The sequence below is a fragment of the Centroberyx affinis genome, unplaced genomic scaffold (genome assembly GCF_046629955.1).
Source record: "Centroberyx affinis isolate AG114_WGS23_722 - 3 ecotype Tasmania unplaced genomic scaffold, CSIRO-AGI_Caff_v1 ptg000018l_1, whole genome shotgun sequence".
Lineage (NCBI taxonomy): Eukaryota > Metazoa > Chordata > Actinopteri > Beryciformes > Berycidae > Centroberyx > Centroberyx affinis.
Window position 1 is genome coordinate 281139 of NW_027278733.1, and position 17305 is coordinate 298443.

Genomic DNA, 17305 nt, shown 5'->3' on the forward strand with positions numbered 1-17305 from the left:
AGCGTCACAGAGAAGTCAGCCAATCAAGTGCTTGCTTTGAAAGGCACCGGTACTTCGACCAATAGAAAAAAAAAGTCAACCTGTGGTGTACTTACAGTTTGTAACCGCTAGGTGCTGGCAGTGATCCACAGAAGACTCAACAGAGACAGACACTGTATAATGTGCTGCATTATGTGGCCATGGGTTTAAATTGTTATCAACCACAAAACAACTGCAGAAAAATATGTTTATTATACCACATCTTTATTAACATTCAACCTTTCCATCACACCAACATTAATTTCATCTATTTATAATTAAACACATGAGTGTCAACTGGGTATGGCAAGGTGTGGCAACTGCTATACCGTAGTGCTGTATTAAATAACAGTTAATACAGTTAAATACAGTTTTCCTCACCTCATTAGTAACAAGAGGGCAGCTACAATCTGAGCTGGCCTGGGTATCAGCCCTGGTTCCCTGTGTGGAAAATAAAACGTCTTCATGCTTCACAAATATGGACGCTCTCACAAGAACTCTATGGCTTTATGTAGGTTACACTCTTTACAGATATCATTTATATTGCATGTCTCATACATTGTGCTTTCAGATCATTTGGCCCCTAGTCAAATCAAAGTTTTGGAAAATGTATGAGAACACAGACAACAACGTCTCGGGTACAAAATACAGATCTGCATTCACCTACCATTAGGCCATGCATCATTTACCACTGGTAATTACAATTCCAGAAGAACTGAAACAAACTTAATTATTGCACTGAGTTCTTTATCATACACCAAACGCAGAGCCGAAGCGATCGTCCGCCCAATTAGCCCTGACCTTCAGAGCACTCGACGGTGAGAGAGAATTACCCGGCCTACTCTTGATGACTAAAACAACCGTCAAGCATCTTCTAGGTCGACGAGGATTTCAAACGAGGATTCCTCCGTCTCCTTCAAACTCTGCCTGAACAGCTGAGAGTGTTGCCATGACGACTCGCCGTCCCCGCTGCCGAGTTCTGCCTCGATGACGAACTCCGAGGAGCCGGAAAGACTCGGGAACGGCTGCATCCTCCCATCTGAGGGTTCGAATAGGGGAGAGAATCACACAACGTACAAATAATGGTTGTCCATTTTGAAATATTTTCTAATTAGGAATTTGTCATTTATAAGAATGAGTCAGCAATCAAGCAATATTCTAATAATCCCTTTTTTGTCTCTGTTCTACTGCATTTTGCATCATTCATACAATTTCTACATAAAACATATTTTACACATGTTGGAACTATCAGTTGTGTTTAATACACCCCCATTTGCTATATTCTTATTAATATTATATTTTCTTTTCTGTATTCTTTTCCTACTATTTTGCTGCTGCAACAGCCCAATGCGCCGCAGGGATCATTAAAGTTTAATCTAATCTTAGCATAAGTAATAACGTTATGCAATTCCATAGCTTCTCCTGACAGTCGAAGAATGTTATAGCGTTGTTCACATTTACACAGTAGTATTTTGATCACAATCTCTCACACTGTTACGTAATCGTACCTCCAGGGAACTCTGTCGTTTTCTGGCCCGACCGCAAGCGCCAGCAGACTGTCCCAGACTGAAAGGTCTGGCTCTGGGCCATGACAGAGACGGCCTTCATCTTCATTCCCGCTGGAGCAAAGTCAAACTTCCAGCTGATTCTTCCTGAAGAGGAGCCTTCTGTCCGAGCTATGTACACCTGAACACACCAACAAATACACTTCATCATGCTTAGTTTGCTTATAGTTGGGATTAAAGCTGTATTTTGGTACAGTGTCTTTGACTACTTTGTAATTACTGACTAATTTTGACTATAAAGAGAATATTAATATATTCTATTATAAGTAGGGATGGGACAATATATCGAAATTCAATATATCGCAATACAAAAATGTGACGATACCCATCATGGGGCAGAAAAATTCATCCTGATATTAGCTCCATTTTATTCTGCTGTAGTAATCACAAATGAGACGCTTGACCATCAAGCTCTCCATCCAAATTATATTATTGTCACTTTGTAATGACATTTTTAAATTGTTGTTTACATTCTAGCAAGCCAATGCTAAGAAGATGTGTGGCTCAGAAATAAACATAATTCTGTTATACTTTGTCGTCTTTGAATTGTATGTATCATGGTTGTATTGTATCGAATCGTGAAGCCCATATTGCATATCAAATCATATCGTGAGGTAAGCATATTGTCCCATGCCTAAATATAAGAATTCAAATTTCCCTCTATTTGTATCGATGTTTAATGAATACAATTTGAGATCACATTTAAAGTTACTGCAGTTTCAAAAATTGGACTACCAGGAAGTCAGACATTCGGTCACGTCTGGAACGCACCCTCACCCCCCGTCCCATTACGGCCCCTAAACTCTCCCCCTTGGTTTTGAGTGACAGTCGGTCAGCAGTGTTAGTGAAGCGTCACGAAGGGCCAGTGACAGGCGGGGGACCTGAGGCGACACGGGGCTATAAACTGCAACAGCTCTGCGAGGCACTTCCCTCTGTCATCACTTCCTGTTGACATGGCATGTCAGCAGCCAGCTGTCGACACAGTTGCAGCGTATGTTAGCGCTGCCGAGGAAGACGAAGACACCTGCACTGCATCGTATCAGACTGAGGTACACGCATTTTCTTAATATTTTCAGCATGTTTGTTTCAGAGCCTTATAGGGGAGACTGGCTGAATGCATTAAAACATCAATAAAAAAGAAAAATCAGCCTAACCCAATTTAAATGAATGGCAAAATTGAGGGGTTACTCTTTCATTTTATATCAACTTTGTATCATATATTGGGTTGGTTTAATCAAGTTTTCCTTTTTATGATAATTTCATAGTTGTCAAAACAGTCCAATGAAAATAGCGCAATTCCAATCCATGTTATTTTTTTGCGACAAATCCACGTCTATTTCATTTACTTTATTTCTTATTTACTTTATAAGTAATTCAGAGCTATATTATTACAATTACTAATGTAATACTAACAGGAAGACAAGGAGACAGGAGCGAAAACACGACCTCCTTCATCATGAAAATTGAATAATATGGGATGTAGTAAACGAACCATGTGCCAGTCGTTCTCCACCTTCCTGAAGACGGAGTCCTTGCTCCACACACACTGGTCCCAGCCCTGGACGGCCTCGCAGCAGTTGGACACCCGACAGTACTGGTCCTTGCTGGCGCTGTACCGCACATGGAGTAACCGCTCGCTCTTCTCCTTCTCAGTAGGAATGAACACGTAACCTGCAACCTGGGAACAAAACAGAAAAAAGATACATGCTCCTTCAGTAGACCGATACTGGGCTTCTTTATTAAAAACCAGATATGTTACTGTCACCTCTGACATGATGGATATGATGCAGTTTGATTGATCACATATATACGGTAGAATTGATCAACACTACACTGGTTGTCTATGGGAAAAACAGAACCTGAATTGATTCTGATGCAACATTTTGATCGGATTCCAAGCATGAATAGGTTTTATTGCCATCATCATAATTATGCCTTTCAATGGAGAGTTTTAGTGTCCCATGATGGTCTAAATATTGTTTCACAGGCTTTTCCACCCTGACAAGAATATCATTATGGGGGAAAACACTGAATATTTGGAATTTTTTCCGCATGAAAATGGTCCAATTTTAAGATTTTGAATATTGGCACAAAATAGAAAAATATCAGTACCAGCCTTATGCATAATGCCTAGAGCTGATGCACAGCACAGCAAAACATAACATAAATGGATTTGAATGCTCTTGTGTAATTTCTATATTGGTGGTAGAAAACGTAGCATGTGTAGCCACAGCTAAAAAAAAGGATCCAATGGAGTATAATAGTAAAGCCATGCAACAGAGAGAAGGAAGCTCCACCGTAGCTCCATAGGTGGTATTCTGTACCTGTGGGGACGTCCCTGCGTCAGCGCCCCCCGTCTCCCCCCTCGCTCGCCTCCAAGCCAGGGATCCAGAGTTGCGTCCGCCCAGCTCCCCTGCTTTCGGCTTCTTGGGGGAAATGAACTCCACCAGCTCGACGAGCAGCCTCTCCGTCAGCTCCTTCTTCCTGTCCGGGCTCAGCGACTGCTGCCTCTTCAGCGCGGCAAGAGTCAGAGGAGAGCATGTTTACATCATCCTCACCACACACACTGCTCTTATTTGCGGGGTGGGGGGTGGGGGGTGAAAAGGCTAAGACGTACCGCGGCATTGAGCCTGTTGATGGTGCGCAGCAGCCAGGCCTCTTGGACTGTGGTGCGTCTCGTCAGGACGTCCGGATGTTTGCAGGAATACCTCCAGGTCACATCCACCACCTGCGGCGTGGAAACACAAGCAGGGTTTGAGCTGTAGCGCACCGTCTGTCTGTCTGACCCTGGAAGGAAACTCATGCCTAAACAGACTGAGTGCTTACTAGCTTACAGCTGTTTTTTGTGAATACATATCTATTATCTATCTAAATTTTGATTGTCCCTCATGATCAAATCGGCAGATGCATGTGACACCAGACACCACTGATAGGGATTTTGATGAATACTTGGGGAAGTCTCACCGCTGTCTTAAAAATGTTAATAACCAGTCATATCTCCCACACCCGCCCCAAATGCCAAAGAGAAAAAAAACTATCCATCAATGTCAATGGCCCTACAAAATGTATTTGAATTGTTGCACAACATTCATGAGGGACAACATCTTAACTGTTTAACCGCTGCACAACATTCTCTGGTGAAATCTGTACTTATCCACCTAATGCAGGGCAGCAGTGTGCCCTTCCCTCACCTGGTCCTTGGAGAAAGCCAGAACATAGGCCAGTTTCTTCCCCCAGCCAACCTCGTACAGCAGAGGCTTATCACAGGCATTCTCACACGAGTCACAGTGTAGCCAGCGGCGCTGGGAGACCGAGTAAACCTCCGTCCACACGTGGTCTGGAACAGAGAGCAGGATTCCACTTTCACACAGCCTTTGATGCACTCTTCATACACTAGATGATACTGTTGAGGTTAGACTGAATATGATCCATATGGATGTTTGAAGGCCGATACTGATATGTTTGGATTGAAGCTGTCAACAGCTGATATCTTGTGCCACTAGTCAATATCTTCAAATTTCACCATTTTCATGCCAAAATTTAAAATAATTACAAATATTAAAGTGTTTTCCCCCAAACTTTTAATCTTATCAGCCTCTAAAACAGTATCAATACCATCATGGGACACTAAAACTCTATTGAAACCCAGACTAATGAAATTGTTTTAGGTGGCTTAGCAGGCAGGAAAACCCTGCCACACCACACTGGAAAGATTTCTCTGGTCAGACATCTGACATAATAACAATAATCATCATCATCATAATAATCATATTCACTAGCTGTGGTCAGGGAGGATCAGATATCTGAGCCATATCAGAGCTGGATGACATTGACGAACTGATATTTTATTTTTAATAAAAAGGCCGATATCAGTCCAATGTAGCAGCAAAATAATATATAGGTCTAACCCTAGATACTTTTAAGATAAGACAACATGCTCTGAATTTGTCCAAATGAGGTTTTGATGATAAGATACTGCTTTTCCTATTTATTCAGCACAGGCAACCAAATTAGCAATGAATGTCTTGCGTGTCCGTACCTGTGCTGTCCCAGATGTACCTGGCGTCGAGGCCGAGGGCTCGGCAGCACAGGGTGAAACAGTTGGCCCACTCCCCACAGCGCCCCCTCCTGGTTTCCAGCAGTTTCTCTGGGTTGTTGTACCTGAAGAGAGAATGGAAACAACACATGAACACAAAATAGCACTCCTCATATCCATTGTTGAGGGAGTAATCTCTTTTTCCCCAGGTACCAGACTGTTTGTAGAGTTTGTTGACAGCGACGAGAGCCAAATTAAAAAAGTAAACCTAGGCTAGCTAACACTCTGACAGGCTAACAAAAATACAAAATAGATGTTCAGGTGTTTTTCATCAGCGATTTAAAAATGCATTGCTGGAAGGGAATGTAGAAGCAGGGAAAAGAAGTGTATATCACTAGTGTGTTTTTACCCCACTTTGCCTCAACTCTCTATGTGGTATCCATATTCAAACTTGTCGTAAGCATGTGCACACATATGTTTGTCTTATTATTAGGGATGAGACGATATGCTTATCTCACGAAAGGATTCGATACGCGATTCAATACAACCACGATACGATGTAATAATATAAGCTCAAAGACAACAAAGTCTGACTGTGCAGATTTATGTTTATTCTGAGCCACAAACATTTCTAGCAATTGCATTGGCTTGCTAGAATATAAACGACAACAATTTAAACAGTCATTACAAAGTGAAAATAATATAATTTAGGTAATGGAGCTAATATCGCAATTAATTTTTCTGCCCCATGATACGTATCGTCACATCTTTGTATTGCGATACATTGAATTTCGATATGTCGTCCCATCTCTACTTACTATACTTCCATTGGAGGACCTTCCATTGACTACATTCGTTCCATGGCTAACCTCAACCCTAACCTAAACCGAAACTTAATTCTAATCTTAACCCCAAATCCTCATCCTAAAATCCTAAGGACCGGCAAAAATGTCTTCACTCTGACAGTCTAAAACGCAGACTGGTTCTCATAAGGACAGAAGTGCACACACGCACACACCTTGGGAATCTGGTGGAGAGCTTGCAGGTCTGACAGTAGTGGTTCTCCACTCGCTGGGCTCCCCAGCGGAGGTCGTCGGTGGTGGGGCTCACAGAGCCGGCGTTCTGGGTCTTGCCTCCGCAGCGGCTGCAGGGCAGACTGTTCACCCAGGAGAAGAAGTCCTGTTTGAACCAGCGGAGCAGCTCCAGCACCAGGAAGTCGTCCTTTCCAAGTTTGCTTTCTAAAAACAGCAAAGCAAAATCATGCCACCGCTTCAGACCATGAATACCCTGGACATGAGTTAACTCCACTGAGACACTGCTCCAGAGAACAATGCAACTAATGCAATGAAGATATTTTACTTGATCCTTATGAATGAATGGTGGAATGTGGCTGTACCTGGGTCAGCCTCCTTGGCCTGCTGTAGCTTGTGTTCGGCAGCAGAGGACAGGTCCTGGTGAGGGATGTGGAGCCTGGCCTTCTGCTGCAGCTCGGGGTTTTCATACAGCATCACGTGCTGGAAGTTGGACTGGAGCGTCACAAAGAAGCTCATGCTGTGTTCCTGACAGACACAAGGGGAAATCATCCAAACTTTAATATAAGAGAGCCAAGAGAAATAAAGAGAAGTGGCAGCGCAACAATACACTAGATCTGCATGTAAAATGGCAGATAGATGCAGATATTATGCAGTGATGTAGTGGTAAATAAGAAGGTGGTTAAACTATGACCTCACTGTAGGGTGAATAATAAAATACTGGTTAATACACAGTCTCTCCCATCCAAATCAGTGATAACAGCTTTACCAAGGATGAGGCTGGTGGTGGAGCTGGTGTCGCTGGCTGGCTGGAGGTAGCAGGGCTTTCCTGTGCTGAAGCTGAGGCGGTGGCGGTGGCGGTGGCGGTGGCGGTGGCTGTGGCTGTCTGAGGAGGCTGGACGAGCGGCCCTCCATGGAGCCTCTGGTCCCGCTCTGCTGCGATGGATTCCCTGACGAGCTTCAGCTGCTCCACTGATGCGGACTTGGGGAACACCAGGTGGGTTTCCGCCTGAGAAGAGGTGCATTGATGTTGCATTGATGACTTTGTAAACAAATGAGACCGTCACTGAGAAGATCGGCAGCCTCTACCGACCTCTTCGCTGTATTTTACACTGTGTGCCACCGGGTCGGATTTGGCGGGAAATCTGCTGGATTGCTTTACGGCACAAAGCAGGAAGCGGGCAGATGGTTTATGGCACTAACAATACCACTGAGATGAGACCCTGGACATGAGTTAATTCCACTACCAATCTCTCAACCATGGTCTCATTTGTTTAATGGTACTTATACCAAGGTATCACAATTATTGGAAAAACATGATGTAGTAAAAGAAAGGCGGAACATAAATAAGAAAATAGCAAATAGGGGTATATAAACATAACAAACTGACAATTCCAATGTATAAACAACATATGAAGTAAAACTATGAACTGCAGCATTATGAGGATGCGCATTCCCTTTTGATATGGACTTCTTCTTTACCCTGGAACTGAAATTAAATCACTCTGGATGTGAACACACTACTTTCTGTCTCATGTGAGATGTAAAGTGTAGCTACAGTACCTCCTCAAACCCCATCTCGAAGAGGCATTCCACTGCACCTTTGATGGGCAGCAGTTTGGTGGAGAATGTAGGATTTCCTATACGGATAGATCTGTACTTTTCCTCATTTGGATACCTGTTGAGATAGAACATCATATGAGGCCGCGTGATACATTCTTAAAGTAAGAGGAACTGATGATGGCAACGACTGTCCTTAAACTACAGCTATCCCCGGTATGCGCCGTTCTGTCTCGTCTCGCACAGACCTAAAGCGAAACCGCATTGAACAATCTGCCTCGCTCTCGGCAAACGTGCATACCAGATAGGACATGACTTAAGACCGTTTATGAATCGTTAGAAGCCACTCTTCAATTCGGCGGACACGCTATACATTAAGCAGCACTTACTTCATTAACGTTTCAAGTTTTAGAATTGGTTCGCCTCTTCCCACAATCTTTTTCCACCAATACACGCCGTGGAGGGCGGTAGCTAGCCCTGTCACCGGACTGTGCGGGCTTTTATAGTTTCTTTTTGACCCATACATGTGTCCTGTGACAGTTCGGCGGTAGCAAGCGGTGTGAACCAATTCCCAGTTTTAAGGTGTCGCTTAGTGGAACACTTGTATGCCGAATTTACCAGAACACCCTCAAGGTTGATTTTAGATCAGGATCTTCCGGGTATGTGTGTACTCATTGGCAAGGCCACATTAAATTGCCAGACTATTGAATTGAGTTTGGCATGACGTTCTCTGCACTCAAGAAAGAACAGCACGGAGCATCGGAGCTAAAGTAACTGACTGTAAATAAGTTACTACTGTCTTTGTATTTAATGTAGTCTCAACATTGCATTGCATTGCTCAACATCTCAACTGACTCACCGCTGCTGCGTTCAGTACTGTAACATTACCTTAAAATGTTGTCGGCGTATGTAAGTAACAGCTTGGCGACGTCTAAGAAGACTTCATTTGAATTCTCACACAATGTTGAGACCCCCGGCGATGCAGCCATGGTTTTTCTAACACAAACTCAATAGTCCTTTCACGTTTTGATGCTGAGTACGGTTAGCTAAAGCTACTGGCTACTAACTAAGCTGTGGGTCCGGCATATAGATGACCCAATAAAGCCTGAATAATTGTTTGTAGCTCTCAAAAATATTGTCGCTGTGTAATTGTGTTTTACTAAAAATCTGGCTTCGTAAACCATTCAATTACTGTCTGTTTTCTTGTTGTGGTAGCAGCTCAATTTACTTTAGGTTGCTTAAGAAGTTAAAACAAAACAGGCGTTCACAAATACTACCTAACGTTAGATACTCTTAGCAGTGGCCAGTGGTTGGGTTGGGATGCATGTGAAATAGTTTCTGCTTGTGTGAATTGAGTACGTTCACCGTTGACAGCTAATTCTATAGTAGTTATTCTCTTGGGTAAGTTACAAACTCAAAGTCAGTTTTATGTGGAATATTTTTCAGTGTTGCCTTGTAAACGTATCCCTTCGTCATTGAGAGGAGAGAAGTGGCTACAGCTACAAGCTAGCTAGCTCAAACTTGACAGAGGCGTCAGCATGTCCTCTTTATCATTATCACGCTGGACTAAACTCCTGCTGAGACGCCAGAACATCAGAGCGCTTCTTAAGAAGAGTGCTTGTGTTTGTCCAAACCAGGACTCCAGACACCACAGCTCTGGACAGCCTGGGAGGAGGGTAGTGATAACTGGCATAGGTCTTGTGTGTCCCCTGGGCACAGGCACTGCTCTGCCCTGGGACCGTCTGATCAGGGGCCAAAGTGGGATTATTGCTCTGGACTCTGAAGAATACAAGACTGTTCCCTGTAAGGTGGCGGCAGTGGTGCCCAGAGGGGATGAGGAGGGTCAGTTTAAGGAGGAGAGGTTCGCCTCTCGTGGGGAGATCAGCAGCATGTCACCAGCCACGGTGATGGCCCTGGGAGCTGCTCAGCTGGCCCTGGAGGACTCTGGGTGGTACCCCAAAACCCCAGAGGAGCAGCTCACTACAGGTGTGGCCGTAGGCATGGGCATGGTGTCACTGGACGAGATCGCTCGCACCGCTGCTGCCTTCCAAAACAAGGGCTACAACAAAGTCAGTCCGTTCTTCGTGCCTCGTATCCTCGTCAACATGGCCGCCGGGCACATCAGCATAAAGCACAAGCTGAAGGGTCCCAACCACGCCGTGTCCACAGCCTGCACCACGGGGGCCCACGCCCTAGGCGACGCCGCCAGGTTCATTGCCCACGGTGATGCGGTCGCCATGGTTGCAGGGGGAACAGAGTCCTGCGTGGGGCCTCTGTCGATAGCCGGCTTCGCCAGGGCGCGGGCCCTGGCCACCAAGTGGAACGACGACCCCGAGCTGGCATCCAGACCCTTTCACCCAGAGAGAGAGGGCTTTGTGATGGGGGAGGGAGCGGCGGTGGTGCTGCTGGAGGAGATGGAGCACGCGGTGAGGCGGGGAGCCAGGATCTACGCAGAGGTTCTGGGCTACGGACTCTCGGGGGACGCCAGCCACATCACTGCACCCACTGCTGATGGAGATGGAGCATTCAGGTTACTCACTCTAGGGCTTTGAAGGCCAATAACTGTCTTTTTTGATCCAATATGACCATTTTCATGCCAAAAAAGTTACAAGTATTCAGCATTTAGAACATCACGGGGCACTAAAACTCTCCATTGAAACCCAGGATCATAATAATGATGATGTATTTATGCATCCATGTGTGGAATCTGATCAAAATGTCTCATTAGAAACAATTCAGGTTAATGTTCTTCCCATAAAGAACCAGTGAAGTATTGATCAATTCTACAATATACATGTAGTCAATCAAACTGCATCATATCAGAGGTGAGCCACACTGACTGACTGATATCTGATTTTTAATAAAAGGCCAATATCAGCCCCATATATCAGTCTAACCCTAATTCACACGTTATCACCGCAAGATGCATGTTTGAATCCGATCTTTCCTATCATTTTTTCCACATTGTTGTGTCTCACCACTGTCTCCACAGGTGCATGGCGGCGGCGCTCAGAGACGCCGGCGTGTCTCCGGCAGACGTGACGTACGTGAACGCCCACGCCACCTCCACGCCTTTGGGCGACGCGGCGGAAAACGCGGCCGTCAAGAGGCTGTTCGGCCAGCACGCCCGCAGCCTGGCCGTCTCCTCCACCAAGGGAGCCACGGGCCACCTGCTGGGGGCGGCGGGAGCCCTGGAGGCGGCCTTCACCGCCCTGGCCTGCTACCACGGAGTCCTGCCCCCCACCCTCAACCTGGACCGCACCGATCCCGAGTTCGACCTGAATTACGTTCCCTGCGCGGCCCAGCCCTGGCAGACTCGGGGCCGACGGGTGGCCCTCACTAACTCGTTTGGATTTGGAGGCACCAACGCCTCGCTGTGTCTTGCCAGCGTCTGATGAAACCGCTTGAAAAGACTGATATATGGGGCCGATACTGACTTTTTATACGAAATCAGATCTGGTCCAGTCAGTGTTGTCCACCTCTGATATGATGGATATGATGCAGTTTGTTTGATTACATATTTATTGTAGAATTGATCAATACTACACTGGTTGTCTATGGGAAGACTTTAACCTGAATTGATTCTAATGTGATTAGTGTTTTCTGGCATGAAAATTGTCAGATTTAAAGATACTGAGTATCAGAGGAAAATAGATATATATTTGACACACAGTCCCTATACCTTTGTAAAGTTACATTGTCATAATATGTTCAAAATGATCATTTTAATGTTGGGATAACCCTTTAAATTACAGGCCGTTAATTATACAGTAATGAACGGAAATAACTAATGTTGAAGGAAAATAGATGTAATAACTAGTTCTAGCATTAGAATGACTGGTAATTACTGAGTAATATATAAGTTAAAATGGTGCTTTTATTCAGCATTTATTCAGCACTTATCTGATTGTATTAGATAAGTGCCACTACCACACTTTTGAAAACTTAGAAAGGAGCTGCAGGCGAATGATAAACTAGTTCAAAAAGGAAGAAACACACTGTCTGCATTGATTTATCTTCCGTTCATTACAGAAAGTGACGACAGCTGTGCAGAAACATTTCATTAGGTTTTCATTTGCCTTTAATGTAGAATACATAAAGTAATACATTATATATTCTATTAATATTTTAGAAAAGACAAACCAGTACTGACGATGTGCAATATTCACATAGGTTTCAAACGTACTCCATACTAAGTCTACTTGTGTATTACTCAGTAGTTACCAGTCATTGTAATGCTATAATAAGTTATTACATCTATTTTACTTGGATATTACTTACTTACTTAGTTATTTACAGTCATTACTATGTAAATAATGGCCTGTAATTTAAAGGGTTACTCTTGCTCAACCATCACTGCTCTAACCAATGTGAAACACTGGTTATTTATTTTTTTGTCATCATTACATTAAGCTTGTGTATATAAAACGTGTGTGTGTGTGTGTGTGTGTGTGGTACTTGACAACAGCAGGTGGCGCTGGCTCACAGCGAGTCCTGCACGTTGTCCTCTTGTACATTTCCATTACATTAGCCATTTAGCTGACACTCTCATCCAAAGTGACTTACAATGAGTGCAACAGCAGAATAAGCTTCAACCAATAATTACAAGCAACGATGAAGGTCAAAGGTCAGGGCTTCTAATATTCCTTCTACCACAGAGCGGTCATATAAGAGCGAAGTGCTGGGAGAAGAAATAGAATACGTGCCAAGGAGTGAGAGACGGCTTTTTAGAGGAAGGAAAGTGAATAGAGAGAGGAAGAAGGAAGAGGATGATATGAATCACTGTAATAAGCAGATAACCATAAATCACATGCTGTTAACTTCCTATATCCAACAGAAGTATTTTTCTCCAGGGAGGGACCCAGGCTCCAAATGCTTAGGAAATTCCTTTGCAAAGAAGAAATAAGTGCTGGGCATCGACAGCTGACTTCCATAACATCTTAATGGAGACTTAACAGTAGCGCCTTTTGTGATCTGGATGGCAAACCAAGGCCTCTCAACCTGTTTGTTTTTCTGTTGCTTTGGCCTCGTTTGGCCCTTGACTGCAGCGGGGCTCTCTAGCTGAGAAAACAACACGGCATCAGCAGAGCGCCGGGCTGAGTGAGAGAGAGGGATAATTGGGGACAAAATGCCATTATCTCAGGGCTGAAATGAGAGAAACGGGGATAAACAACCCACCCCCGAGGGAAAAGGACAGATTACCAACTGTTGCCCTCCGTCAAAGTATGAGCAACAATTACTGTGCCGCTCTTTCTGGGGGAAGAGACACTGAGTTATTGCGTGGCTCTCTGGGGGAGACGTGTGGCTACTATGTGGGGACATGGAGGGGCAGTTTGGAGACTCTTAAATCCTTTTTGTGTTCCCTGCAGATGCTGATGCTTCCAACTATATGTGTGTTTACATTGGCCCATGCAGACCTTTCGAGGCTGTGAACAACAATACTTAAAGTGCACTCTGATGTGGATTATAATCCCATTAAAAGCATAGATACACTTTTTTTTCCCAATATAATCATTGGGCAAACATCACAAAATTACATTCAATTTAATATAATTTCATTAACTATACAGTTGCTCCATAAAGTATTCAACCTCCTACTTCTTTTGCGCGTTGTGTTTCATACATCATGCTCTAATTCTAATTATCATGGAGTCACAATACACATATGATGCCTTATGTCAATTCAAAATGTCACCAAACAGCTGAAGTTGAAGGATTTCCATTACAAAATTGGAACATTTGTTTCGTGTGTATGGCAAGCGCAGACCTCTTGCTCTTTATTTCAATTGATGAATAGTTGCACCGTCCCGACTTGAATTTAATAGCAGATGCAAAGTGAGGCCCGGATGATGAATTGCGGCACTGGGGAATGTCTTTCTCTCAAGGCCATTTTTAGAGATTACGTTTTATTAACTCTTCTGGATGTCACATTCAGCTAATGAATAAATCAATTATTCATTCATTTTTTAATTTGAAATAATCTGACAAGGATAAATGAGAGTCCAGAAGCTTTTTTTTTTTTTTTTTTTTTTTGGTCTGGTTAGAAAGGAAAGCCCGGTATCTTCGCGGTGGACATTTTTTGGCCTAAGGACTTCGGCATCGCTCTCCGTCCGACACAAGATCGTCTACCTTGTTGTATGTGTGTTTTTTTGATTCGGGGAATTATAAACAGAGGGATTCCCCACCTGTATGGAAAACAGCTTACACACATAGTAGGAAAAGGTGTTAAAGCACGTGTGATGTCTGAGGATGAATGTTGGCAGCAGCATTGTGACTCAAAAGCGGATGGCGATGGCTTGACCCACCACACCCCGCTACCTATCACTGCCTTCGCTTTTGATTCCTAGTAATGATGATGACTTTGATTCATGTTATTCCCTCTTCTTTTTTTTCTTTTTTTTACATCCCTGCCCTCCAATTAGGAGACATCCAAGCTGAATTACGATCACCATGGCAACAGAGTCAGCATGTATTCCCTTTGATATCACCAGGGAGCACAGCTTATCGCCAGGTTCTAAAATTAGACCTCCTCTTTTTTTTCTGTGGCCTCTATTGGATGGCCTTCATTCCTATGGTGTGTAGTAGGGTTAGACTGATGTACGGGGCCAATATGGGCCCTTTTAGCCTTTATTAGATAGGTCAAAATAGCCAGGGATGCCACAGACCACCAGGGTGCCCCCAGTAGATACCCTTATTGATTTGGTAGGGTGAGTGACCTTGCCTTAAATAACTGCTAAACCACCTGTAGCATGAGTTTCAATGGAGAGTTTTAGTGTCCCATGATGGTCTAAATGCTGTTTCAGAGGGTTTTCCACCCTGACAAGAATACAAATCTGCAGGAAACACTGAATCCTTGTAATATTTTCAGCATGAAAAAGGTCACAAATTTAAAGATATTGAATATCTGCAGCTTCCGTCCAAAATTACTGGTATCGCTAACTGGACGTCTTCAAAAACCCATACTGTACAAACCCTAGTATGTAGAAGAGCCAGAGACTACCTACCCCATATGTACTAACCCTGGCAGTGCATGGCAGACATTGACGTCATGCTGAAATGTGATGCACTGGTAGGCCGCATTCTTCAAAGGACAGAGATTGTAAGCGGTCGGACCTAAAATTTTCACCAAAGCGAAATACTTCCAGAGTTATGTGAGGAGGCGCTGTAGTTTATTGACTCAGCCACATAGCGGGACTGCAGGGGGGTCAAGGACGGTACGAGCTGCCATGCATGCCACAGTTGTGCTGCTGCAGATTGTCCTTAAAGTTGAACACAGATGCAGGTCAAGCTCCTTTTTCAGCTTCAGACTGTGGCCCATGATTGAGATATTGTTTTCATTTATCTTATGTGTCTACGGAAGAGGATTAAGGGCCACATGTGAAAAATAGATTGGAGTTCTGAGATTATTCTCAGAATTCTGCCTTTATTCTCAGAATTCTGAGAATAATCTCAGAACTCAAATCTATTTTTCATAATAGATCAGAAGTCAGAATTCTGAGATTAAAAGCAGAATTCTGAATTTAAATCAATAAAGTCAGAATTCTGAGATTAAACTCAAAATTCTGAGATTCTGACATCATTCTTAGAATTCTGATTTTAATCTCAGATTTCTGAGATTAATCTCAGAACTCAAATAAATTTTTCACGTGTCCCTAATCCTCCTCTTTATGTGTCACATACAAACTCAAACCAGAATAGTCAGCTCAGTTCAGTTCAGTTTTGAATGAATTGCCAGTATAGGAGCAGAGCAGTGGTAATTGATTGATGCTTGTATTATTAACAAGGCTCTTCAACAACCAGTGATGTTTATGATCTCTTCGCAGAGTTGAGTAATAACCAACTGACCATAGTGCTTTAATCACCGTCTTTTCTTATGGAACCTTTTCTCCAAGTTTGTCATCTGATGAACTGTTTTCTCTGAAATTGCGATCGCATCCTGGACGACTTCAAAAATAGGAACATGCGAGTTCATAAAATGTATTAATATGAATTTATATTCATTAAAATTTGGAAAAAAAATGAAAAGCCAGTGAAAGCTGCACTCTTGCCGGTCCTGCAGCCCTCAGGGATTGAGTGGGCATGAAAACTACTCAGAGGGATATTTCCAGGTTTTTACAAGGCCTGTCCCATTCCGCATGGATTACGTGTCCGGTCAGCCCAGCTAAAAAGCATTTGCACTAGTGTTTTGGTTGTGGAGACAATGAAGAGCATTTTTTTATGCTTGTGCAAATGAATGGTGAGTGAAAACCACTTACCTGTTTGAAAGGAATCCCACTTCATGATAAATAAACTCCTTCAAAATTGAACTTGGATACTCCATTGATCATCAAGGTTAGAGGATCAATGGGTCTTTTTTTTTCTCTGACTTCATCACCATTAGCTATTTTGTCCCTCTGAAAGACAGCACTACTGAAATCTGCATGAAACAGTGTGTTTTGACAGAGCTTAGGTCAACCATGTGTATCTAATACATACTGCACCAAAGACAATTTACATATGTCTGGCATATGAATGTGAAATACTCGTTCAGTCCTAATGAATGAAAGGAAGCAGAAGCAATCAGCTTCTGAGTAACATGACTTTTGGCTCTCAGGACGAGTGATAAGTAATCGATTACTTTTCATTCATTCTTTTCCAAGATGTGCTTACAATAATCCTTCCAACACAGTCTCTTAGCACATCTGAACATCTGCTGGATACTATTACACAGCTTTATATTGCCCATTACGCTCATAAGGACAGCACATTCACGTAAGATGTTATGAGGCTGTAATCATATTTGTGATTATGATTATGACAGTCATTATATGATGCCTTGTGCAATTAGCTGATAGAAAAATGCCAGTGTATAGTATTGTACTGCGTTGTACTGTGCAGTCCTCATAATGATCTTCCAAAAGCGAATATGTTGCTTTCAACAATTATAGTCAAGCACTGCAGCCAATCTCTTCTCATAATGTGCTGAAGCAATCAGAGACAAGGTCAAAAGATGCTTTTCCACATTCGTTCCACGACTAGTGCAGCGCCCGTTCAAAACATGCCTGTTCGGAACGGGCCGACTGCTCGGCCTCCGGTATTGCTGCTTGCAGCTTTCT

General features: G+C 43.4%; 2 protein-coding genes across 2 annotated transcripts; one reads left to right on the plus strand and one right to left on the minus strand.

The window, feature by feature from the left end:
* Positions 1-240: 240 nt before the first annotated feature.
* Positions 241-9287, minus strand: ngly1 (N-glycanase 1). Its single transcript, XM_071538092.1, has 12 exons — positions 9099-9287; positions 8214-8328; positions 7420-7659; positions 7016-7178; positions 6638-6857; positions 5623-5744; positions 4775-4920; positions 4201-4311; positions 3908-4093; positions 3076-3261; positions 1527-1704; positions 241-1057 (listed from the first exon to the last, which is right to left on the minus strand). Exons 1-12 carry the CDS (start codon positions 9197-9199, stop codon positions 882-884), a joined length of 1944 nt encoding a protein of 647 aa, XP_071394193.1. The 5' UTR covers positions 9200-9287; the 3' UTR covers positions 241-881.
* Positions 9288-9744: 457 nt separating this feature from the next.
* Positions 9745-12492, plus strand: oxsm (3-oxoacyl-ACP synthase, mitochondrial). Its single transcript, XM_071538734.1, has 2 exons — positions 9745-10740; positions 11203-12492. Exons 1-2 carry the CDS (start codon positions 9749-9751, stop codon positions 11603-11605), a joined length of 1395 nt encoding a protein of 464 aa, XP_071394835.1. The 5' UTR covers positions 9745-9748; the 3' UTR covers positions 11606-12492.
* Positions 12493-17305: the final 4813 nt, after the last annotated feature.

Coding starts and splice junctions, on each gene's coding strand:
- ngly1 (XM_071538092.1), bottom strand. CDS start 9,199: ATGGCTGCATCGCCGGGGGTCTCAACATTGTGTGAGAATTCAAATGAA. Junction 7,179..7,419: donor CACCACCAGCCTCATCCTTG/GTAAAGCTGTTA, acceptor TGTGTCTGTCAG/GAACACAGCATGAGCTTCTT. Junction 5,745..6,637: donor CTCTCCACCAGATTCCCAAG/GTGTGTGCGTGT, acceptor TTCTCTCTTCAG/GTACAACAACCCAGAGAAAC.
- oxsm (XM_071538734.1), top strand. CDS start 9,749: ATGTCCTCTTTATCATTATCACGCTGGACTAAACTCCTGCTGAGACGC. Junction 10,741..11,202: donor GATGGAGATGGAGCATTCAG/GTTACTCACTCT, acceptor CTGTCTCCACAG/GTGCATGGCGGCGGCGCTCA.